Source organism: Eublepharis macularius, chromosome 13 (assembly GCF_028583425.1).
Source record: "Eublepharis macularius isolate TG4126 chromosome 13, MPM_Emac_v1.0, whole genome shotgun sequence".
Lineage (NCBI taxonomy): Eukaryota > Metazoa > Chordata > Lepidosauria > Squamata > Eublepharidae > Eublepharis > Eublepharis macularius.
The window spans coordinates 31808132-31833283 of record NC_072802.1 but is presented as its reverse complement, the minus strand read 5'-3'; the positions used below and the strand labels follow the sequence as shown (position 1 = coordinate 31833283).

Here is a 25152-nt window from a genome sequence, read left to right as displayed (position 1 = left end):
GCATATGCCACACCCCTTGACATCACTGGAAGTGTGTCATTAGTGTAACAGATTTGCATATACCACACACCCCGACATCACCTATCCTGGCCATTTTGGACCCAATCCTGGCCATTCAGGGCTGAAATTGGGCCCAAAATGGCAAAAAGGGGCTGAAAATGGCTGAAAAGGAGCCCCAAATGGTCAGGATCGGGCCACTGCTGAGTGGGACAGTGATCTACCACCTGTCAGATGCCCGATGTGGGCCATTTCGGGCCCAATGCAGGCTGAAATGCGCCCAAAATGGCTGAGGGTCAGGTGGACAGGGCCACTTGACATGTGACCTCTTTGGGGAACTGCTGGAACTGCGTTCCTGTGCATTTCCCCTTGAAACGAGCCCTGAGCACACCTATAAGAAATAGCTATCTCCACATAGAAGATGAGAGTACAATGAAATCTTCAACTAACTAAGGAGTACCAAGCTATCTTCCATCGTCAGAGAAAGGAAAACCCATAGTAATGGGATTATGAGCCATCTGAGAAAAATCAGAAGATGGAGCTTGATATGTGACTTGGATTTTCTTTTAGGAATTTCAATATTCGTACCAATACCCCAAAATCTCAGTTACGACGGTACTATGCTGATGTAATGTAGTAGTTAAAATGAGATAGGATCTGTGATCCTCTCAGATCACTGGTACAAATCTTTTCTTTGTTAAAGATATAAAATTTCCAGAAATTTTGAAGCCACGGAGAACAAACTTTTTTCCAGGAAAAAAAGAGAAACATTTTTGGGGGAAATTGAAGTATATGCAATATGCATGTGCTTATCAACACTTAACTTATTTTACTGCTTTAACAACATAAATGCCTCATTTATAACTTTCTATATAAAAATATTGTGCATATTTATTTATGAACGTTTAAAATATAAATGATTTTCTATAAGAAAATTGCAAATGAATACACTATTAGAGAGAGAGTGCAGCAAACTGCTGCCCCTGGGTTACCCTCCCCTATGAATCTTATTTTTTATCTTCTGATAAGCAGGAAAAAAATGCAGTTGAAACTAGAAAATGCAAACAAAATGAAATGCATAATTTGTACAGAAACAGTCTTATACAATCACAATAGGACTAGTTAACCTTTCAACAATAAAAATGTCAAACTCTTCAATAGTGTATTATCATCATACACAATATAGCATATCAACTGTGAACAAAATTAGAAATTGGATAATTGGATAAAATTAGAAATTGAAAATATTGTACACAGTATATAGAAGAGTGACTATTCACTGATGCTGTAGACTGTCTTACACACCCACAGACACACACACACGAAGCTGCCTTTTGTACTGATTCGGATCACTGGTCCATCAAGATCAGTACTGCCTATGCTGGCAGTAGCTTACCAGGGTCTCAGGTAGAAGTCTTTCATATCAACTGTTATGTAATCCTTTTAACTAGAGATACCAGAGATTGAGCCTGGGACCTTCTGTATGTTAAGCAGATACTCTACCAGTGAGCCATGACCTTGTTTCATACTACACATTTTGTGTGAGTAAACCTTGTCTTAAAAATCACTCAACTGAGGGCCAACTTTAGGGTTGCGATAACAGGAGGCCTCCTGCTGGCAACCCTCATTGCCCTTCACCGCACAAAACACTAGTGGGAGAAAAAAAAGCCAGTGTTGCATGTGCTGTGCTGTCACTTCTGGGAAAAACCTGGAAATAACTTTGGGTAGCTGTAGGAATCACTGGAAACTCTATGGTTTCCCTTGTGTGATGCTATAGAAGCTCAGTCAATGGTCATGTGTGTTGCAGGTGATAGCCAATGAATATTCTATGCAAATTTCCCTTATGTGATATCATTGCAGCTCAACCAATGGCTGTTTACATTAAAGGCAAGCAGTAAACAATTCTAGTCTATTGTATATATTAGATAAAGCAAGTCTAAGTGGCTGGGCAAGATGGTCTCTAGAGAACCAGTTCAGTCCTGCTGGATGAAGAAAATAAAATATTGTATGTGTGAACGTATTTAATATTAAGATCCCCTTTTCCTTTTGTTCTCTTGTACTTACTGTTAAATTGTTCATATGTGAACAGATTTCCCATTTAGTCACATTACACACAGCAGGTATGTCATTTTGAAAGTAACTTAAATTATATATTATAGCTTCTCATTACAGGCAGCAAAAATTGGCTGTAGCTGTTAACCTAAGGGAGCAGCACGAGTCAGCACCATGAAAAAGGCCTTTAAGTAAAAGTTGTGCATGAATTCAGTAAAATCTGGGGGTATTAAGAGAAGCTATTTGCACTTTCACTGTGGATTTCTTATCCTACCTTTCATGCCATGCATATGCTCAGATGAATTTGGAGATTTTTTCTTCCGTTAATTGGTGGCTTGATCCAAATGCTATAAAAAAATGGCCAAAAAGAGAGTGGATTTGAAGAACTGCTTGTGAGCTTGCAGTTAGAAATCAAGATAATGAGGCATATTTTATCCTTTCCAATTATAGTTGGTCAATCTTTTAGAACAGTTATCAATCTTGCAAAAATCATCACTGCAAAAAAAAAAGGGGGGGGCTGCTGAAAATGTACGAAGCGGTAATTCTACTCTGATGAGGCAGCTGGAGAATGTTTGATTATTTTCACAAAGAACTGGAGTGCGCAAGTGCAGAATCTATGGGAAATTGTATCGTAGCACATGCATTTTTAGAAGGATACAAAAAAAATGATTGCTTGTGTTTATAGGAATGGAGTCAGAAGGCACTTTAGAGATAATGGACAATTAAAGTTGTTTTATGGCTAAATTATTGACTTCCCAACTATTTATGAGGAGATCAAGCCAGGCTGTTAGCAAAACATGTTTCATGTTTGAAAGCATTCTCCGTACTATTAGGCAAACAGGGTGTATACACACACACACTACACTTTAGCCCTTGGTTTCCATGCCACAGGGTTAATGTTTCCCTCCAAGGGAGGTAGCACATCAGAAGCCAAATTCTACCACTTTCTGGATAGATGGTGCGTGTTTAAAGTTCCATCAAGTTGCATCTGGCTTATGGTGATCCCATAGGATTTTCAAGGCAAGAGATGAACAGAGGTGGTTAGTCATTGCCTGCCTCTGGACTTTCTTGGTGGTCTCCCATCCAAGTACTCGCCAGGATTAACCCTGCTTAGCTTCTTAGATCTGATGAAACTGGACTTGCCTGGGCCATCTAGTTTAGGACAGGATAGGTGGCACAATGGTGTTATTCTCTCAATTTCTCCTGTTGCACTAGCAGCCACGTGCAACACAAAGGTTCCCTTATGTACTTTTAAAATTATTTAATCTGCTTCTGTAACCATAAACAAAATGCCAAAATATAACCTACGTAGTCATAATAAAGAACAGACTTGCATTACTAAATTCAACTGAACATGAACTAGAAGAACTGTGGGTTGAAACCAGAGATATTATCAAAGAAGAACATGCAAAGATTATTCCTGTATCCAGAAGAAATGAAAAGCCTCAATGGAACTCATAAAATTGCTAAAGACAGATGCAAAGCAGAAGCAAAAGGTTATGGAAATAGGATCAGAATTCTAAATGCAGTTTACCCAGCATCCTCAAATATGACCCATAGCAATAAAGACAGACAACAATTATGTGGGTCCAACTAATTTCTTTATTAGCCTTCAACTTTAAACTGCTGATCTCTGTCAAACACTTATACCATAAGCTGACAATTTGAGGGCAGGCTGTACTAGGCAACCTCCTTGGCTGGCTGCCTGACAAGTCCACCCTGGTTCCAAACCTGGCTGGTAGCTTTCACCTGCCTTCTTTATCATAGCCTGCACAGCCTCCTGTGCTGAGAGGTGCCCAGTTTCATCTGCTTCCCCCGATGGGCCGTAAGGCACCTACCAGGTTTAGGAGATGCTGTTTACCACCCAGGAAGTAAAATGCGATGAAAATAGAATTAGAATTCTAAATGCAGCTTTTCAGCAATTTGCATAGAGAGACAAAGAGAACTACTATAATAACTAATGCAAACAAATAAAAGAGAACAACAAAAAGAGAGAAGAAGAGATCTGTTCCACCAGATTCAAGAATTCAAAGGGAAAGTCAAACCCTGTCTAGGGATGCTGAACGATGGAAACAACACATCCAAGATTTATGCAGAAGATGTAAAAGAGAACAGATCCTTCAAAGAAGAATCTTTTGACGAAGAACCTGCAGTTTCAGAAAGTGAAATGAAAGCTGCATTCCAATCAACTGAGGGCCAAGCTACACATGACGAATGACACTTGAACGGCAAGTGTATTTCTCCCTGTTCACTTGCCCTCCACTCAATCCACTTGCCGTTCAAGTGTCATTCGTCATGTGTAGCTTGGCCCTGAGAGGGAAAAAAAATCACCACAAGTAGATGGGATATCAATAGAGTTATTTCAAGCTCCAGAAACCGAGTCTATCAAAATGTTAACCAAGAATATGCCAACAAATGTGGAAAACAAAACACTGGCCAACAGACTGGAAATGTTTAATCTACATTCCAATCCTGAAAAAAGGAGATGTGAAAGATTACAGCAACTATTAGACTATCCTCTATTCTATTCTCGTGGCCCTTCTTACATGCCCAGGGTAATGCTGATTGCCACCTTGAGGGTAAGGTAGCAATTTTCTATAGGCCAGTTTGGCTAGGGATCCTGGAGGTGTTTTGCCATCTTCTGGGCATGGAACAGGGGTCACTGGGGCAGTTGGAGGGGGTAGTTGTGCATTTCCTGCATTGTGCAGGGAGTTGGACTAGATGACCCTAGAGGTACCTTCCAACCCTGTGATTCTCTAATTCTATGATTCTCTCCCATACAAGCAAAGTGATGCTCAAAATTTTACAATAAACACTCTTACCATATATGGAATGAGAAATGCAAGTTGTTCAAGCTGGATTCAGAAAAGGAAGAGGCATTATTTATTTATTTACATTATATATAGTCCATCTTTCTCACTGAAACTCAAGATGGATTACACAATGTAAATCAATACAATCAATGGCTGGAAATTCAGTAAGCAAAGCACTAGGGTTTGGATCAGATCACATTGCAAATTTACATTAGTTACTGAAGAATACCAGAACATTTCATAAGGAAATCAGAAAAGCTTTGTGTGGGTCATGAAAATCTATGGATGGTTTTAGAAGAAATGGGTATGTCACAACATCTGATTATTTTGATGCTCAACTTGTACTCTAGACAAGAGGCTACTGTTGGACAGAATACAGGGAAACAGCATAGCTTCTAATTGGAAAAGGTGTCAGATAAGATATATTTAATCTTTCTATCTTTTCAGTCAATATGCAGGTATATCATACAGAAAGTGGGACTAGATTTAAATGGTGGAGTAAAAATTGGGGGAAGGAATTTGAGATACGCAGATGATGCCACATTACAATAGTAAAGATTTGAAACAACTACTGACGAAGAGTAAAAGAGAAAGTGCCTAAGTATGATTACAGCTGAACATCAAGAAGACAAAACACTGAGAGATTACACAACTTTAGGGTTGACAATGAAGAAATTGAAAAAGAAATTGTTAAAGAGTTTCTATTCCTTGGCTCAATCATTAACCAAAAGGGAAATTGCAACCAGGAAATCAGAAAGAGATTGAAACTTGGAAGGACAGCCATGAAGTGTAAGGAAGGGTTGTTAGAGACCAAGATCAATGATAATAATAATAACATTCAATTTATATACCACCCTTCAGGACAACTTAACATCCACTCAGAGCAGTTTACAAAGTATGTTGTTATTATCCCCACAACAATCACCCTGTGAGGTAGGTGGGGCTAAGAGAGCTCCATGTCTGAGGCAGGCCCTCCCTGCCTTGGACTGGGCCGGAGCCACCCCCCTTCCTCCACCCCCCCCCTCTGCCGCTCAGGTCAGGGACCCCAAGGACCTCGCCGCACTCACCGGCTGGCTCATCATCCCTCTGGGGCAGGCAGAGCGGTGGGCCAGTGGAAGAGCCTGCGAAACAGCTGAGCGGCGTGAGGCTGCTGCCACTGCCAGGCCTTGGAAGGCACGGGGGGAGGAGCCCGGCAGCGCAGCTGGGTGGCGAGAGGGTGGAGGAAGCAGCCGCAGACTCAGGCCTATCCCCGGGGAGGGCGGACGCCGGGCTGAGCCCTTATCAGGTGCAGCTGGTGCTGAGCTGCAGCTGAGCGAGGCTGACGCCGAGTGGTGGGTGGGCCCGGAAGCCCTGGGAGGAAGCTGGGCCCACAGGTTGCCTGCCCGCCCTGCGGGTTGGCTGGGAGGACTATGCTACTCGCTACCCAGAGGCCATACCTTTGAGAGACATGAAGGCCCTGGGGGTAGCCCGGGTCCTCCTTCGCTTCTTTGCACAGGTGGGGCTGCCCCGTGAGATCCTGTCAGACTGTGGGAAACCCTTCACAGCCCATCTGACCCGCCACTTGTGCCAGACGCTGCACATCCGGCAGATCTTCACCAGCATCTATCACCCCCAGATAGACGGTCTTGTCGAGAGGTTCAATGAGACCCTGAAGACCATGCTGCATAAGTTGGCCCATGACAGACCGTGGCAGTGGGACCTATATATAGACCCGTTGCTCTTCACGGTATGGGAAAACCCCCTACCGGGTCACCCGAGTCCGCGGGCCCCTCTCCTACGAGGTTCAATGCAGACCCACCCCACGACACAAGAAGAGGCTTCATGTGAATGACCTGAAAGCCTGGCATGAGGCGGGGTCTCATGGACCCCCTGGACCCCCAAAGGCCCTCAGGATGAAGAATCAGAGCTAGACGCCAGTCTGGGGGAGGAACAGCGAGCGCAGCTCCGGGCCGTGCTGTGGCAGAACTCAGGCCTCTTCTCCAGGCACCCCAGGCGGACGTCAGTGATATCCCACCCCAAGGGCTGTTCCAGTTCAAGGTGATGCCCTTCGGGCTCCATGGGGCAGTGGCTCATCGATCATGTACTGGCCCACTGTCGGGAGTTCGCCAGAGTGTATATCGACGATATAATAATATTTAGCCCTGACTGGGAGTTCCACCTATGACACCTCGACACAGTCCTCAAGGCTTTGGCCAACGCCAGCTTATGAGCCAACCCAAAAAAGAGCCGGATCGGCTTCAGGGAACTAATGTACCTCGGATACCAAGGGGGTGCTCAGCAGCGCAAAGGGCAATCTAAACTCCCCTCTGTCTGAAGATCAGAGGGTGGGGCCACCGGCCATGTGACCATTTTTGCCGAGGGCAATTTAAACTTTAAAAAACTCCCCCCTTGTTCCAGCTGACCCAAAGTGATGTCATTGTGCAGTCTTGAGTACCACCACTGAGTTCCACTACCACTTTCCCCAGAAAGAAAGCCCTGTGTCAACATATATTCATCCCAAAGTAAGCAGAAGCCCTATGGTATTTTTTCAGGATCTGGCCGTATGCTCTGCTTAATAGCTGATGTGGGAACTACTAAACTACACAGACACTCCGGTGTGGGAGGAGAACTATTCTGAGACCTTCTGTACAGTAAGCGTTGCCAGGGAAGCTGTTCCTTCATAATATGTTTTTAGAGCATTCTTGCTGTTTTATTTCCAGTCTCAATTGAAATGTATCCATCATTTTTTTAAATATATTAATCCACCACAGAGTTCAGAGCTGTGCATCTGGTTCTCCCCTCCTCCATTCTATCTTCCCAACAACCCTCTGAGGTGGGTTAGGCTGAGAAAGATCATCCGGCTTCATGAGGAAGCAGAGAGGAGATGTGATGTAATGGTTACGGTGTTAGACTACGACTGAGAAGACCCAGATTCAAATTCCTACTCTGCCGTGAAGCTCCTTGGGTGACTGGGTCAGTCATGCTCTCTCAACCTAATCTACCTCACAGGGTGGTTGTGAGGACAAAATAGAGTAGAGGAAATCATGTTTGTTGCCCTGAATTCATTGGAGGAAGAATGGGATAAAAATGTATAGAAATGAAACTGTTCTAGTAATCTAACCACCATAATCCTTCAGTATTTTTACTTATCTTCTGTCATTCTGGCCTAAATATGAGCTGGCAATAATGAAGGCTTAGCATCTGAAGCCTTTTTTTTTGTTCACTTGCCTGGAACATATGACCAAATGACTATGAAGATGGTGCTTTTGAGCATTCGTGGAGTGAGGTCTTGCTCATACAATCCACCTGTCTGATACACCGCACCCTGTGGAAAATGGCTTTCTCTGCAATCTTTGCTGAAGTCATTGGATTCTCACTTTCCAATCCCCTGCTCCAGATGTCAACCCACTCGTTCAAACCTCCCATCTTGTCTCCTTTGACACCAAGTATAATCTTCTGCATCAGCAGGGCAATAGTGTGAAGGTATCATTAGGACAGCAAGTTGTTTCCCAAAGATGTCGTTTCTAAGGAAACAACAGTTTCTAATTATGGCGGGCGTTTTTGACAGTTTATGCAAAACTGTACATGGCTTTAGAAAAGAACTGCATGCCCTGCATGTTCTTTTCCTTCCAAGATCCATTAGCGGAAGCTTCTCTACTTCCCAGGTGCTCAATTACTGGTGTCTGCAAGCAATTGTTTTCTGTGCCTTTTGGTAGAAATGGTTTATTAAAGAACCTCAGCTGGGCCTGCTGTGAAACTGTGCATAATGAGTATTCCATGTCCAATGTTGCATCTGATGTTTGGCTACCCACATTAAGTGAGGGCGTCTTCAAAACCAGAACAGGTGCAAAGGAGGATAAGACATTATCAGAGCAATCCTTCGCAGAGTTACTCCAGTCTAAACCCATTGAAATCTGTAGGCTTAGATTGGAGTAGATCAGCATATATGACAACAAAATGGAGAATAAGCATTTTGTAAGAATGGTGTTGGTTAAAGGAGGTAACAGCAGAAAGATTTGTCAAAATTTTTAAAAAGAGATTGTGGATAAATGCAAATTTGCTTATAAACCCAATCAAAGATGCTGTAAAGGTCTGTAAAGCTTGGCTTATTTTGAAGGACTGCTTGTGAGCATGTAGTTAGAAGTTGCAGGGGAAACCCTACATTGTGTGGTCCTACCATTGTAGGTGAAGTGACAGGGGTATCCACTCAAGGTAGGGCCTTCTCTGTGGTGGCTCCTTCATTCTGAAACTTCTTTCCCACAACAGCTCACCTGAAATCCAGCTTATCTAGCTTTAGATGACAAGTAAAGTGTTTATCTGGATCTTTAAATTTTGGGGGGTGATCTTGAACATTTTGGTTAGTTGGCTCAGTTTCTTATGTTTGCTGCTATTATCTCCAGTTTTATTGTTGGGCTTAGATGACATGGTTTATGTTTTTTAATGCTGTTCTTATGTATGGGTTAAAATCACATAGAGCATTTCCACTGACGGAAGGGATTTCTGGCAGCAGAGTGGACCTATCTCACCTTCCCCCTCCACAAGTTCCATCCCATCACCTTTATTATTATATACTGCTGTGGGTGCAATTTGTTGAGAGATGGTTGACAAAACATAAAGAATAAATTACCACCCTAGTCGGAATGAAGAAGCAGACACCAAGTTGGATCTAATGGCCACTTTATTAATTATATGCATACAATAATAACAGCGGCAAGGGCCTAAAGTGGCACAGGTCAAGACACGGGATCCCCCTGGACCACCGCCTTGACCTGTCTGGGTGAGCCCCGAAGCCCCAGGTGTGACCCATCTAGTAGATGGTGCGGACCTGGCCGGCCAGGCAACGTGGTCACCCCCCTCTTAAGCTCCTAACACCTCAGCCATATAGCAGTGAGGGAAGGACTCGCAAGCGGGGGTTTCCAAAGGCAGCCTGCCCTGCCTTGGCAGCCGTCAAAGCAGTACCAGGCCCTCAGGCAGGCCCCTCTTCCCACTAATGGGGAAGCGCCAAGGGTGCTCACCGGCCTGCACCCTATCTGACCCCAAACCTGCCAACGCCAGGGCCAAGCCTCTGCTTAAGCCCTGGCGCCCCACTGGTAGCTTAAGGCTAACTGGAGCCCTTGCCGCAAGTCATCCAGAAAAATGCGGTTGCCCGCTTCAGATAGGTGCACCCCATCACCTCTGTAGAGGCCGGGAAAATCAGCCCTGATCCTGGGGTGAGGCAAATAGACGCCCAACCCCCCCTCCAAGGCCTTCTGGATGGCCCGATTGGCCTTCATCCTAGCCCTTTCAATGGCCTGGTGGTTCCTGGACTCCCTCCAGACCAAGTGAGGGATCATAGCTGACCACATGATCAGCACCCCCAGCCAGCACATCCCAATAAGGCACAAGTTCGACTGCGCCTGTGCGGACAGGGCCTTCTAAGGCTCTTGCCCTGCCCCACCCAGTCAGCCCCAAATATGGAAGGAGGGTGGAGTTGGTGCTGCCTCCCTCCTTCCAGAGTGGCAATATACAGCACCCGGCTGAAGCAGCATAGCTGCACGCCGGGTAAGTGCCGCATTATTCTTAAAAATAATAAATACTCTGCCAGTCACTTTTCCTCAGTCTAACCTTCCACACAAGGTTGTTATTGTGAGGATAAAATAGAGGAGGAGAGAATGGTGTTGTAAGTTGCTTTGGGTCCCTACTGGGGAGAAAAAGAGTATAAATATCCGAATAACAAGAAGAATCCTGAGCAGAGTCACGTTTTTGTAAGCCCATTGATTTAGAACTCTGGTTAGGATTCCACAGTGACTTTCTGAGGGCCAAGCTACACATGACGAATGACACTTGAACAGCAAATGGATTGAGTGGAGGGCAAGTGAACAGGGAGAAATACACTTGCCGTTCAAGTGTCATTCGTCATGTGTAGCTTGGCCCTGAGTGATCTTCATTGTACAGGGTAAATTTGAACCCGCATCTCTCTGGGTCCTTGCTGAACATTTTAACCAATGCACCAGATCAAAGATGATTTTTATAGATAACACCTCAAAAATGTACCTACATAGAGATTTAAGTATTTCACTAATGGATTAAAATATGGGTGAGCAATCAATTAAACGTTCAGCAGTCAGATGACAAATTAAATTTTTGCTGCAATTATGTCTGAATCCACACGTATCATCATAGCGCGAAACAGTCGGAATGATAGTGCCTTCCTGGCACGTTTTTTGACGTCAGAAATCATGCCAGGAAGGCGCTATCATTCGCCTATGTTTTGCGCTATGTTTTGCGGTAAGTGTGGATTCAGCCAACAAAGCTTCATAGCTATTAGAAATATGTACTGTAACAAGTACAATAATTGTACTGTAAAAAATACAACAATAAATTTGCACAGGAAATCTAATTCCAACATAAACATGAATTTGCCTGGCTACCTCAAACTAATATAACAAACAAGGTCTTTCTGAGCTGAAAAAGAAATACGCAGAAAGGTATGTTAAAATGTGTTGTTTGGGTGCAATTTTTCATTATTCTAGTCCTCATTGTGCCATTCATTTGGCAAGTCATTTTCCAGTCTTCCTTATAATCTAAATCAGATATTAAAATGTATAAGAAATTGCTAAATAAATAGGATTAATTGCCAAAGCAATTATGACAGAGCATCTGGGTGAACAATTACTGACTCCAGCATAATTAGACTAGCAGCACATGATCACTGCAAATAAATCAGGACTGCCAGGATTGGCGCAGGATTGGTGCAGGAGATTCCCAGTTACAATAATTCTGCTGCATTTCATCACCTTTGGACTTGGACAACTAATCAAGCTATAATTGGCTGTTTACCTGACAAGCTGAGAAAGATTATTAGTACTGCAGAGCAATGCTCATGCTTTAATTTATTACCTTGTATGGGAAGACTGATCTACGGAGATGTTTGGGAACATAATGAGAATATTGTTTATAGGGTCAAAGTTACCAAATGGTTTCAACTGCTTTGTAAAAGCAGACTGGCAGGGAGATTCTGGAAGATTTTTTTATCAGGGCTTCCCAGATTTGGGGCTTTTCTGCACGCACTCCCTTCTTAGCAGTTGATCCCCAAGGACTGGCGCTGGTTGGGTGCAGTTCGCCTGCACATCTGCCCTCCCTCTGCTTTTTACAGTTGTGGAGTTAGTTTGTTTCGCCCACATGTGCCTTAAATAATCAGGATTTCCAGGCTGCAATGTATAGTGGTTAGAGTGTTGGACTAGGACCTGAGAGACCTAGGTCTAAATCCCTACTCTGCCATAGAAGTTTGTTGGCTGATCTAGGGCCAGTCACATACTTTGGGTCCCCATTGGAAAGAAAGGTGGGGAATAAATGAAGGAAACAAATAAATAAATAATGCAATTGAATGATTTTGTTCATATGTCAGCAATGCCATGCACATCAGCAGTCATGTGCCACTGATACAGTCAATGCTGGCAATAACGTGCATCCTGGTATTCATGTGCCAGTAACACTCTGCATACTGGAAGTCATGCATGCATGCCAACAGGGCCAGCCCGCCCATTGAGGCCGGCCTGGCAGCCACCTCAGGCTCCAAGGTGCCAGAGGGGGCGCCAGCCCAGGGGGCAGGGGTGTGCGCCATGGAGCTCAATTGCCCTGTGCTGCTGCGCCCGGCCAGGAGCGCATGCTGGCAGTGGCAGCACAGAGTGGGCAGCCTCCCAGCCCTCCTGCCCAGTTGCTCTGTGCTGCTGCTGCCGCCACCACTGCCAGCACACAGCTGCGGGCCAGGCGCAGTAGGCGGCCGGGGTGGCGCGCGAAGCATCTGAGCCGGAGGGCTGGGAGGATGCAAGCCACCGTGCACTGCCCTGGCCACCTGCCGCACCTGGCCCACAGCTGCTGCACCGGGCCAGGAGCGTGTGCTGGCAGCGGCAGCGTGGGGCAGCTGAGCAGGCATCCTCCCGTTCAATTGCTCTGCAGGCCAGGCGCAGCCAGCTGTGCCTGGCCCGCAGAGCAACTGAACAGGAGGGCTGGAAGGCCCCTTGTGTGCGCGCCAGCCCTGCGTGATGCTGTCACAGCCCTTAAGCTGCCTCAGGTGCCAGTGACGCTGGAGCCGGCCCTGCATGCCAAGTAAATGCTTTTGTTCATACATTGTGTTTCTTTGACCTTGGCTCCAGACACCAACATAAAAAAGGATTTGCTCTTGCATGATTAAAATACAGTTTTCATTTTTAATTGAGTTTGGGTATCAAGCATGGAAAAGTCATATCTACATCATGCTGTCTTTCCATTCAAAGATTCCTTTTAGTTTTGGCTAGAACACTAATTAATGAGTGCTATTTACTGGGCCAGCAAGGCAAGGACGGCATGCAGGTCACATCTACCTGGGAGGATGTATTTTGAGATCAGTGTTTTCATGATTATGTTCTCTGTGTGTGTCGGGGCGGGGTGGGGGTGGGGGGCAGAGTTTTTCATTTTATCAAAGAGAGTAAGAAAAGTCTGGTGCTAGCTGGGAAAGATTGAATTCCTGAGATGAAGGAAACAGCCTGTAGAGAAGTAGAAAACAGCTACCTGTGCTATTGATTTGTGGAAGACTGATTACTTTGAGAATAGCACCATGTGAGTGTGTGCACATGCTCACATGCTTGCTTCCCATCTGCTCGACCTGTATAAATCCATATAAACAGATATTACCATCCCTCATCCCCCAGTAGTGCGTTTTTGGTACCCATTTTAACTGTTATAATACAGGGAACTTGTAAGAAATCTAATAACAATAAAGCATTAAGACAGAATAATGAACACTGAATATGCTTCAGGTCTTAATGTTTCCGTATGATAGCAAAAAGAGGAAATGTTATCCTTGGATTTTGGTGGTCCCTAACTACATATTGCAATGAATTTGCTTCTCTGGTTTAAGTCTCTCGATATTTCTCCTTCATAAATATAAACAAGTTTGCTGTTTTCTGAACCATGAAAACATATAGCAAGAGACCTAGAAAAGGCAGAACAGCTCATTTTCCTCCCAAACTCATAAAAACAACCAAATGATGATAAATGAAAATGATTTTTCACAGTCTTTATCGTATGAGTTGCCCATTAAAGTTACATGAGCTTCCCGTTATATTGGGACACATCAATATAATCTGCAGAGGACATTTTTATAAACATCAGAAATGTTTTACAAGAAGGGAGAATCAGTCAGTTTTTAGCTAAAGCTGATAAAGAAACTCCAATTTTTGAAAAACCCTATATATATTTTTAAACAATATGTGCTCATTTCACTTTCTAAAAATTGCCTTTATTACGCCTTTCTTGTCTTATGTGCTCATAATCAGAATGGTTAAATGGTGCCCACAAGAAAAGCGATATGTGCTCATTTCACTTTCTAAAAATTGCCTTTATTACGCCTTTCTTGTCTTATGTGCTCATAATCAGAATGGTTAAATGGTGCCCACAAGAAAAGCCCTGTTAGAAAAGACCAAAGTCCATCTGTTTCCATCAGTGGGCAGCAAAAAGTCTCTGGAAGGTTCATAAGCATATTATGAAAATGAAGCTATTTTATGTTGCTAAAGAGATGACAGCACAAACTTCCAATAATGTTTGCAGACCAAGAGAAAATTCTAGTCCATGTTGGTGATTGTGAAGGGCCTGATCCTTCTTCCAGACCAATTCATACAAGGATATGATCTGTTCATATAGATTAATTCACTTATCCCATTTAAACACTCTTGGTTCTGGGTCCACAGATCCTCGCTGAGACATACTGTTTGATGTTGTGTTTCATGTTTGATGTAGTGAGTAGAGATGGGCATGATCCAAAAAAATTAACTATCAAGATGATTGTGGATCGGTGCCAGCGCCGATCCCGCATTAACGACCCGCACCGAGCATCTCCTGTTCCCGATCCTTGGATTGTGGATCGTGGAGGCAAAAGCGGAGGGGTGCTGCGCTGTTCCCAGCGATACAGGAATGGTGGGTGATGCCGGCGGCATCTGTGTTTGTGTTTGGCCATCTGTGTTTGGCTGTCAGAGCTGCCTATCAGGGTTTGCAGGGATGAGATTGGAGTGCCCATGGCTACAGAACACCCCCTTCCCCCTCCCACCCTTAGGTGTCTTCTCGCAACTTGTGACTGCTTTGCTGCTCCGTGGTTGGAAGGAAGCCCTGCTGATCAAGGCAAGCTGGGCTTCCATTCGGGTTTCCAGGGCGACAGAAGGAGGCCAACAGAGCTCAGGCATTCCTCTGGTGCCTGAGTGTCTGGATCCCCGATCCAAGCCCGGACGCCCCGATCCAGGCCCCTCCCGATAGCTGGATTGTTGGCCATGGCCGATCACAATCCGCCGGGTCACAATCGCACGATCGCCATTATCGTGGGTTATTTTCGATCTTAAGGCGGATCGTGCCCATCTCAGAATGGATCAGAAAACAATGATGGCAAAATGCAGAAAACCACTAGCCGTTCTTATTACTACAAAAGCCAAACCTTGTAAAGAATGTGGAAATGATATGGGCCTGCTTGAGAGCTGTTTTTGGTGAATTTGGATTATTTGCTTTAGTTGGCAGCTCTGACACTGTTGGTGATTTTATAAATATATGGTTCAAGGCTTAAAGTTTTTGCATGGTGGGAAAAAGGATAGATATGTTACCTTCCGACAACCCTTTTCACTTGACACATAGAATTTACCGTGTTGCATGACAGTCTAGCAAGTGTTGTAGGATGCAATGTTCCACTAAGGTAGGGCAAGTGCCAGTCAGTTAAGCCACATGGCTGACTTCAAGAGCAAGCTTTAGAGCATGTCCAGTTCTCCTCTGTGGCTGTACACTGCATGAGAAGACTCGTACTGGAGGACCAACTCTCAGAGAAGCTCATTGATCGTTGCTTATCTGAAGTCCAAGGTTTCCTTGAACACAGTCTGAAAACCAGCAGATTAGGAATGATCTCAGTATCAATGGGGGAACGGGTGGGTGGGCAGACAGAGGTTAAAGTGATTCCTAACAGATTTTGTGAAAAGTGATGTTAAGGGATAGAAGCCTGTTTTCTACATGTAGAAGAATTAGGAAAAAAAGGTACTCAGCTACTTCAGACTTCAGGTAAATAATGCAGTTTTTTTTAATGCTGCCTTATGTAAAAAAAATCCTGCAACCAGAAAACTATCATATCAGAGAGTGGATTGCATTAGGGTTAACTAGCAGGAAGCAGGAAGCCTTAGGTCTGTACGTCCTGTTTCTTGGCTCAACAGCTCAACTGGTTGGCCACTGTGTGAAACAGAATGCTGGACTAGATGGACCACTCGACTAATCCAGCAAGGATCTTCTTGTGTTTTAATAACTTTTTAGAAAGAAACACACACATACAGGAGCATTCAGAAATGGCTCTTCCCACTTACAGTCTGAAGTAGCCTGGTATTCTAACCCCTGATGTGGCTGCATGTGTAGAACAGGGCCATTTCCACACTACTCACCTTCAATCGGAACGCCATGGTACGTTGCGGAAAAAACGCGGAAGATAGCGTTTTCTTGTGCAAGTTTTGTGTGACATGGCGCAAAACTCATGCGAGAAAATGCTATCTTCCGGGTTTTGTTCGCAATGTTCCACGGTGTTCCAATTGAAGGTGAGTAGTGTGAAAATGGTCCAGGTCTTAAGGAGGAGAAGAAAAAAAACCTCTGCCTTGACAGTTAGGAAAAAGAAGGCATGGGGAAAGCCTGGCAAGAAGGCAATGGAAGTGGAAATAAGAGGAGGTGGCAAAAAAAAAGGCTTGCAGTGGTTTTTGGATAAAAGCAAACTAATGATCATGCTGTAAAATTTTGTGGCAAGACACGGTATAGGGAGGGGGGATACAAAGTAGATTTTACTGAAATGGGCAAGCTCGTGCTGAGTCTTTATTTCTGACCCATTTTTAAAACAATCACATCAACAGGATTAAAGAGGAACCCCCCCCCCCCAACAATGGCTGCCTCCAGGACGTTTCTGTCCTCAGCAGTAATTTCAGCACTCACAGGCTGTCATCTTCAGCCCGAAATGCAACGCCAGCGATTTGAAGTGCTATTTACCTAATAGTTCCATTTTTGAGCTCTTGTCTCCCATATTTATCTTCTAATGCAGCTGCATAGTCGGTGCTTCTGTTTGAAATGTATGGGCATTCCGAAGCATATAATGAGTTTCCGCCAAATGCTTGGTTAGCTGCTGGCTCTGAGGATAACTCATTTTGACTGAAAATTGGGGCGGGAGAGTGAAGGAGTTACATGTTCCCAGGCGACGAGAGTAAATCCTTTTAGGTTGCATATGGAGGGTCATTTCCGTACTGCAGTGGGACTGCCTTCTCCTTTAGCATAGGTGTATCACTAGCCCTGATTCAGCACCCGTCCCTTGATACCTATACACATTTGCATCTGATTCTCAACATGGTCCCATATGTGGATACTTAAACCTGTGGATTGGGGCTATGTAGAAGGAAACCATATATTTCTACAAACTTGGGGGAACTCCCCTTCCAGGTTTGCAGAAATATCTACAAACATAAAAAAAAAATGGAGGAGGGCCTTTGAGTCCTCCCAAAACAGAGGAACAGATGCTAAACTTACCATCAGCAAGGAGGAGAGGAGGACCCAGCTGAGTCTGTGTGCCTGGAAGTGCAACCTTAAGCTGAGTTACATTCTTCTATGTGCACTGAAGTTGAAGGACTTAAAATTGTGTAAGGGGGTAACTGTGTTTAAGGTTACCCTGTAAAACCACATTTGGGCATGCACTCTAGTGAATTTAGAATGAACAAATTCCATTGCCAAATCTTTATGACTTTTCTATTGTTTTCCCTGCTCTGAGTAAATAATTTTGCATGAGAATATTATCTGCTAGTTGTAAATGGCAGAATGAAGTGTTATTTGGCAGACATCTGAGAGTGTGGCTCAAAGTAAAAACAGGGGGGGGGGAAAGTTTTAAGTCAAATTAATGTAATTAATCTGCTCTTCTCCCCTCCCCCTGCTTTGGCTGTACATTTGCAGAGGACAGTTACCATGTAATGATTCCGTTTCTTCCCTATTCTCCAACAGGATATCAATAAGCAGCGTCTCCCCTCCTTCAGGAGAAAACAACAATGGATCAGATGAATATTTCCACTCTGCAAATCATGCAGAGCAGACATTCCGCAAGATGGAGAATTATCTCCAGCAGAAGCAACTCTGTGACGTTCTCCTGATTGCTGGAGATCACAAGATTCCTGCTCACAGGTAAATCCTCCAGCTTCACTTTCTCCTTCTGCATCTCAGGAACCTCTTGGCTGCCTCCCCTTTCCTTCCTTTGGATAGGAGGGATGAAAATCATGCACAGAATGACAGGAAAAGGAATGACCATTTTAGTTATATTGGGTCCGACTCTTAAAAGAAGGGATATATCTGCAATATGGCACAACATCAGTTACGCAGAGAAAAGTGATTTGTTTCTGACCCTATTCTGTGTCCTTGCCTGATTTAATTAGTGTATCTACATTCTTCTCTCAAGAGATGTTGTGGGCAAAAGACTCCGGGCCAAACTGCATGCTATGCCTGCCACAATTGGGCTGAGGATTCCTGATCTGACTTACATGACGTCTGGGAAGTAACATTCCAAGCACTCCTGGACCCCAGTTCAGCTTCAGCCTCTCCCCTGCACCATTTTCCTCAGCCACAATGGAGCCCTTTTCTGGCTGATTTTCTGTGTTGTCACTGTGGACAGGAAAGATAATAGAAATTAAAAACAATATCAATATAAGATTCAGAGAGAAAAAAAGTCATGGGACATAGAGAATAGATGAGAATGATCTTGGTCAGAATTAAATTAAAAACAGGGAAGAAAAAGGGGGCGAGGGACACCCCTAGAAACCGATTAACTCAACTCGAGAGCCTTTAGCAGCCGCCTCCTGCCCATTCCTTCCCAGGCAATTCAGAGAAAAATCTATCTATATGTTATGCATCCACATGAAAAGGTCTAGATACTTATTTTTGTAAAAAAAAGCTGGGAGGTTTGAGCATGGCATATTTCTGGAAGAATTGCCCTCAAATCTCCACCCCCCCCAAGTAGTTGTGGTAATAGGGTGAGATTTGACCTGGGGACTAGCACTGTTAGCTCCACAAATGCATGTACATGAATGCATGAACCAGCCCTAGAGCTTTCCACCTTAGGCTGGATAAACTGGTGACATAACAAACTCTTGAGAGTGATTAACCAATCTATAGTAAACTGAGTATGCAAAATCACCCCGGTCTCCTGCTTCGAGAAACATATACATCAACCACTCACAAGAGAAAGATTCCATATGCCAGCCTGTAAGAGTGAAAAGCAAAGCCGCTCTAGAGGAGAATATTAAATTACATTTTTTTCTCTCTTGACTGCACATGTGCGTAACATTGTTGTTGTAAGCCAAAACAATGTTATTTCAGGTGCACGGTGTATCATTAAAAAAAGAAATAGAGAAAAATACTCAACCACTCAAGGCTGATGCTTCCATTGAGATCAGGGGACAACAGAGATTTTCACAAAATACTTTGTTTTCCAGGTTAGTTCTGAGCGCTGTGTCGGACTATTTTGCTGCAATGTTTACCAACGATGTCCGTGAAGCAAAGCAAGAGGAAATCAAAATGGAAGGTGTGGATCCTGACGCATTGCAAGCCCTAGTGCACTATGCCTATACGGGTAAGTCATGTTAAAAATAAGCACAGAATGCCTTAGATTGTAGACAACTTGCACATCGGCCAGATTTGAATGCTAGAGATCTACATCCAGAGTTCTGAAGGAAATTATATACAACGTCCCCACCTCTAGTTCCCTCCTCCACACCTTGGTTTTTTAACTAGTGTCCCTCCAGTTTCTAAACACACTTCTTTCCAATAACACATTGCTCTTCCTCTCAGAACTAAGCTACAAGTGATGCCAGATATGTGTTTTTTAACATGTCAGGGATGCCATTTTAGCTGGGAACTGTAGTTGAAAACAGTGTTATGTCCCTAGCTCAGGTATGCAGGGATGGGAAGAGCTTTTCAAAGACAGTTTCTAAAGACCGAGCTGCATGGGATCACTGGGGGAGAGCAACTTTGCAATTGTTTTCTTGCAATCTCAATGGAGAGATGAACTACCAGCTCTTCTCCTCCCCTGCTTTCCCACTTTCCAATGGGCATTAGGGAACTTGCTAACCCACTGTATCATTCCCCCAAACTGGAAGTAGTGCAGGAGGAGACTGTTGGTGAGCTGACGTCACCTGTGCTTGCCGATTTGGGGTCCAGGCCAAGCAGCCCCTGAGGCTTTGGAAGAGGTGCCAGGGCTTGGCTCTGCTTGGTTCTGGACACCAGTGGTCCCATAGGGCAGTGGCCTACTGGGAAATTTCCCTCTAAATTAAATGACCTCTCTTCCCCAGCTACTTGTGTCCTGATGTAAAGCCATTCAGCATGGATACCACCACATTTTCTGTCTTTGGATAGAGCCCTTCACCTCCATAGATCTTATGAAAGGTTTTTGGCCAGCTGGGTGACATTGGGTCAGTCACAGCTCTCTCAGAGCTCTCTCGGCCCCACCCACCTCACAGAGTGATTGCCATGAGGATAATAACAACACACTTTGTAAACCACTCTGAGTGGGCGTTAAGTTGTCCTGAATAGGGGTGTGCAAAACAACAACAACCAGCAAACAGAAGCAGAAAAAAAGAGTTGGAAATAAGGGATTCCCGAAGTTGCAAGCTGCTTCAGGAATCTTTTGTAAAGATTCAGAGCACACCGACAAACTATCCCCCCCTTATTTCGCCCGATGGGAGGGGGAGGAGGGAACCCCTCCTTCCCCTCCAATTGGGCGAAATAAGCTGGGGGGGGGGAGTTCAAACCCCACCAAGCAGATCAGCTGCTTAGCGAGGTTTGTGGCGGGCCCTTTAAACTCCATCTGGGTCCTGGGGAAACCCCCGCACCCAGATGAAGCATGGAAGGGCTCTTTCTAGCTGGCTGGAGGAAGGGGGGGGAGAGTTTGAAGGGAAGAAGTTTCCCCGTGCTGCTTACAAGTGGCCCAGGGAACCTTTTCCCCTTCAAACTCTCCCCCTTTCCAGCTGGCTGGAGGAAGGAGGGGAGAGTTTGAAGGGAAGAATGACACACTCAGCCGTGTGTCAGGGAAACCCCTGATAAGCGGCTGAATTGGGGGGTTTAATGTCCCCCTTCATGCCGCTGCGCAGCAGCACAGAAAGGGAAATTTAAACCCTGGGAGGCTGCACTCAGCTGCTTGTCAGGGAAACTCCTGACAAGCAGCTGAGTCGAGGGTGAAATGGGAGAGGAAAATTTAAACCCCGGCAGGCTGCACTCAGCAGATTGTCAGGAAACCCCTGACAAACAGCTGATGGGCAGTTTAAATGTCCCTCTCCCTTCTGCTGCACAGGGGCATGGAGAGGGACATTTCAGCCCCTTGACCTGAAGCTTCCCGAAGCTACACAAATAGCTTCAGGAATCTTTGATTCAGGGTTCCCGAAATGGCCCTGGTATGCTGGGGCCCTTTTGGAAATCCTGAATCTTTGTGAATTGAGTCTGATTCAGGTATTTTCCCAAATCAGAAACCCGAAGCACACACCCCTAGTCCTGAAGGGTGGTGTATAAATCAAATGTTATGTTATGATGTCCCCCTAGTTAAACAGGTCTTTCTGTCACCTCACAGAATCTGTTGAGCATCTCCAATATTTGTGAGCCTTGTCTGACTTCACAGCAGCCCAACCAATGGTTGGGAAGAGGGAATGCTCTTACAGGAAACAGGTTGGTGATAGTGGAAAACGATTTAAAAAAACCAGGCCAATTCCACATTTTAAATTATTTCCCAACAACACTATTAAGATATATGCACCTCACTCAAAACAATGATTTCTCACAGGTTTTTCACATAAATGATTTTTTGGCAAGCTTATGTTTTATTTTTCAATTGAGCAGGTGTCTTGGAACTCAAAGAAGACACCATTGAGAGTTTGTTGGCTGCCGCCTGCCTCCTCCAACTGTCACAAGTGATTGACGTTTGTTGCAACTTTCTCATGAAACAGCTTCACCCTTCAAACTGCTTAGGGATCCGGTCCTTTGGAGATGCTCAGGGATGCCCTGAGCTCTTGCGAGTGGCACATATGTATACCATGGTGAGAACAAAAAAACAGGATTCCTGTCAATCATTATGTGATGGAAATTAGATAGGAATTTGGGAGTGGGTATTGTAAAAGACAGGGACGAGAGGATATGCTGGTGACAAAACTGGTGACAAAAGAGCTGACTGTATTGTTAGTATGAATTAATATTGATGAGAAGAAGTTGCTCTATACTAAATGAGACCATTGGATCAACTATCTCAGCATGAGGTCTCTGTTCCAAGAAGGTTTACGTGGTCCCCTTACCCTCCTGGTGGGACGGTGGGTACCTGGCACTCACTTCTGGGCAATGTCATTATGCAGTGGGCTGATTCGGTTCTGTTCGGAGCCCAAATTGGCCTGCTGCAAAGCGCAGGAGTGCTCTTGGGATGGCGCGATGACATCACTCCCTGGAAGTGACATTGTTGTGTTGCCTTGGGAGTGCATCTGAGAGGCCCATTCCCGCACCTTTCCCCCCTGCCAGCCAGGTGAGTGGTGATGGGGGGATTGTGTGTTCCCACCAAGGGATTGGTAACCCTAGTTCCAGGAATACCTGAAATTTCTTGTGGGCTATGTGCATACATAAAAACCTCTCACTGTTAAAAACATGTTGCTATTGTTTGTTCCTTGTTTCTTTGGAACTGCAAATGTGAATTATCCAAAATAACTCTGCTCTGGTGGCACTGTAAAGATTGACAGATTCATTGTGGCACAAGCTTTCAGAGCCTACTCCATCAGATGCATGGAATCGGTTGACAGATATGTATATATGAGTTAGAGAGAAAAAATTGTAAACCAGGAAAGTGCAAATGTCTAAAAGACAAGCAGAGCAGCCATTTACAACTGCACTCATAGATGACAGCAGAATTTAGCTAGATTTGCGGAAAGGGTTATAACACTGCTTTCCCTGTCATTATAGTCCCAACTTGGGCCCTGCTGCAACTACTTTTAACTATAAGAAAATAAAAGTAAAGCTTAGGAAGAGTCAATGATAGCTTGCCCAGCATATTGTCTCGTTTGGTCCTCAACCACCACTATTTTCTACTCTAGCAGGAGATTTGGCATAAAGGCAGAACTGAGCTGAAATGCACGAATGGAAGTGTCTGGTAATGAATCTGTGGATGGATTACACCAATTCAGATCCTAGGGGAGGGGGATAAAAAAAAGGCTTCAAGACTAACCTTCTCCCTGTAATTTAAGCCCCTCCCCCAAGACAGAGAGAGAGAATTCAGATCCTCATGTACATTTAAGTATTTTATGTCAGAAAGTACCAAACATTTGAATACCCTCCCTGCCCAAAATAGTACTTCCAGCAACTTATCATTTGGGATGTTTGCTCATGTGTTCAAGTTCTGAAATCCTGCTGTGTCCTCTGTGATAGATGAGGAGCGTGAGCCCATCTGCCTGACTTCATTTAATTGGAAGACTTTTTAATCTCTGACTAAGATAATCGATTAGCTGCACCAATTTAAAACATTCATGCGTGCTGCTTTCCTTGTCCTCTTTTCAAAGGGCAATTGGATGTCCCCCCCCCCCCCCCGTTTCAAGGCGATAGCACAAACAACAGTAAAAAAAATCCCCTTTCAAACTTCACTAAGATTGCAGTCAAAGGAAAGAGGGCACCCATTTGTTTTTGCTGGATTTCATACGCCTTTGGCAACAAGGAAATTGCAGTGCTGCTTTCAGAATGGAAGAAAAATAGGGAGGAAGGGGCCAGGGTGTGATGCGCGTGTGGGGGGGATCTGTGGAATATAAGGAATAAAAGATATTTAGAGCGTTAGAATGCCCTCATGGAGCTGCCTTGCTCAGATATTAATCCGTCGCTAATTCAAAGCAGAGAGGAGAATAATCAGGCTGTCAGATGAGAAAAGGAAGCTTGCTGTGAAACTAAATCAAGGCATAAATATTTCAGAAGTGAAGTTTTAATAGAACCACTTTGTGCCTCTTCAGATGCATAAAAAGGGCACAGTGGCTTGAGGCCTGAATGTGAATGGAAACTGCTATGGAGATGTGCACAGTTGAGGCAGCTGAAACCAAAATGGTGTACAGGCCAAGACATCTAGGAAGCTAATGAAGAGAATGTTCTTTTTAAATAATGATATTTGACACACCAAAATCACATCTACTAATAAGTGACTGACCAAATTCAGGTTCGGATCTAAACAAAGCTCGGGTTATAATGTAGGGGCTTTCACCTCTCAAAAGGTTATGGAGCCCCAACACAATTACTTATAGAGAAAATGTAATGGGGTGGGCTATGAACTTTACCTTCAGAAAAAGCTGGGAAGATCTGATCACAGATCTCCCAGTGTCTCATCTGGTTAACATTCATTCATTCCTAAATATAGCTACCCAGCCCAGAAGGCCATTCCAAAGGCCGCCACAGAAAAAGCCCATAATCTATGCACAGTCTTAAGAGAGTACCATAAGGAGAAGGCTGTCCAAAGAACTTAACTAGCATGTGGGAATATACTAAGGGCCAAGCTACAAGTGACGAATGACACTTGAACGGCAAATGTATTTCTCCCTGTTCACTTGCCCTCCACTCAATCCATTTGCCGTTCAAGTGTCAATCGTCACTTGTAGCTTGGCCCTAAGAGATGCACCTTGATTAATATGAGGGTTTGAGATACAAATGACAACAGACATAATGCGGCTCTCCCAGCGCGGCTGAATGCCGCTCAAGCTGGGAGCCGTCCTTTGAAGCCCCGCCCGGAGGAAAGGAGACAGTCTCCCTTCCCGGGCATACGGGGCTTTGCTGGGGGGGGCAGAGCCAGGAGCTGTTACTGGCTGCTCCACCCGTTCCCAGCCCCAGTCTTTTTGAGTGCTCGGCCCACCCACCTCACCCTGTGTTAGTGCGGGACTAGCCGGCTGCTGTGTCCAGAGCCAGGTAGGAATTTTTCCCCTTTTTCCCTGATTGGCTGTTGGGAAGGAGGGTTTTTCGCCTACCTTGCACTAATGGCAGTGGTTGAGTCATTATTGGGTTGTCCTGTTTAGTTAATAGTTGGCAGGAGATTTTGGGAATAGGGTGCGGGCTGGTGAGCCCCTCTGGCATTTCCCCATGCGTGGGGTGCAGGGTCTGCCAGGACGGCGGGATGCTTTTGACGGCTCCTTGCTAGGAGGGCAGGCGCCTGAGGGGATCCCCAGGAGCAAGGCCCAACCTCATGCTAGATGGCTGGGGCGTAAAGGGTGCTTGAGGGGGGATCCTAGGCCTGGCTGCTGGGTTCCAGCCATTCATGGGATGGCCTATA

General features: G+C 44.8%; 1 protein-coding gene across 2 annotated transcripts in view; it reads left to right on the top strand.

The window, feature by feature from the left end:
* KLHL4 (kelch like family member 4) overlaps positions 1 to 25152 on the top strand; it is a 54120-nt gene that overhangs the window by 8232 nt on the left and 20736 nt on the right. The window contains exons 3-6 of one of the 2 annotated variants that reach the window (XM_054996409.1): positions 16841 to 16856; positions 17879 to 18023; positions 19328 to 19464; positions 21720 to 21916. In XM_054996409.1, the coding sequence (XP_054852384.1) occupies positions 16841 to 16856; positions 17879 to 18023; positions 19328 to 19464; positions 21720 to 21916 (495 nt within the window). Of the gene's footprint in view, positions 1 to 16840; positions 16857 to 17846; positions 18024 to 19327; positions 19465 to 21719; positions 21917 to 25152 lie in introns of both variants that reach the window. The other variant, XM_054996408.1, reaches the window with a different exon arrangement.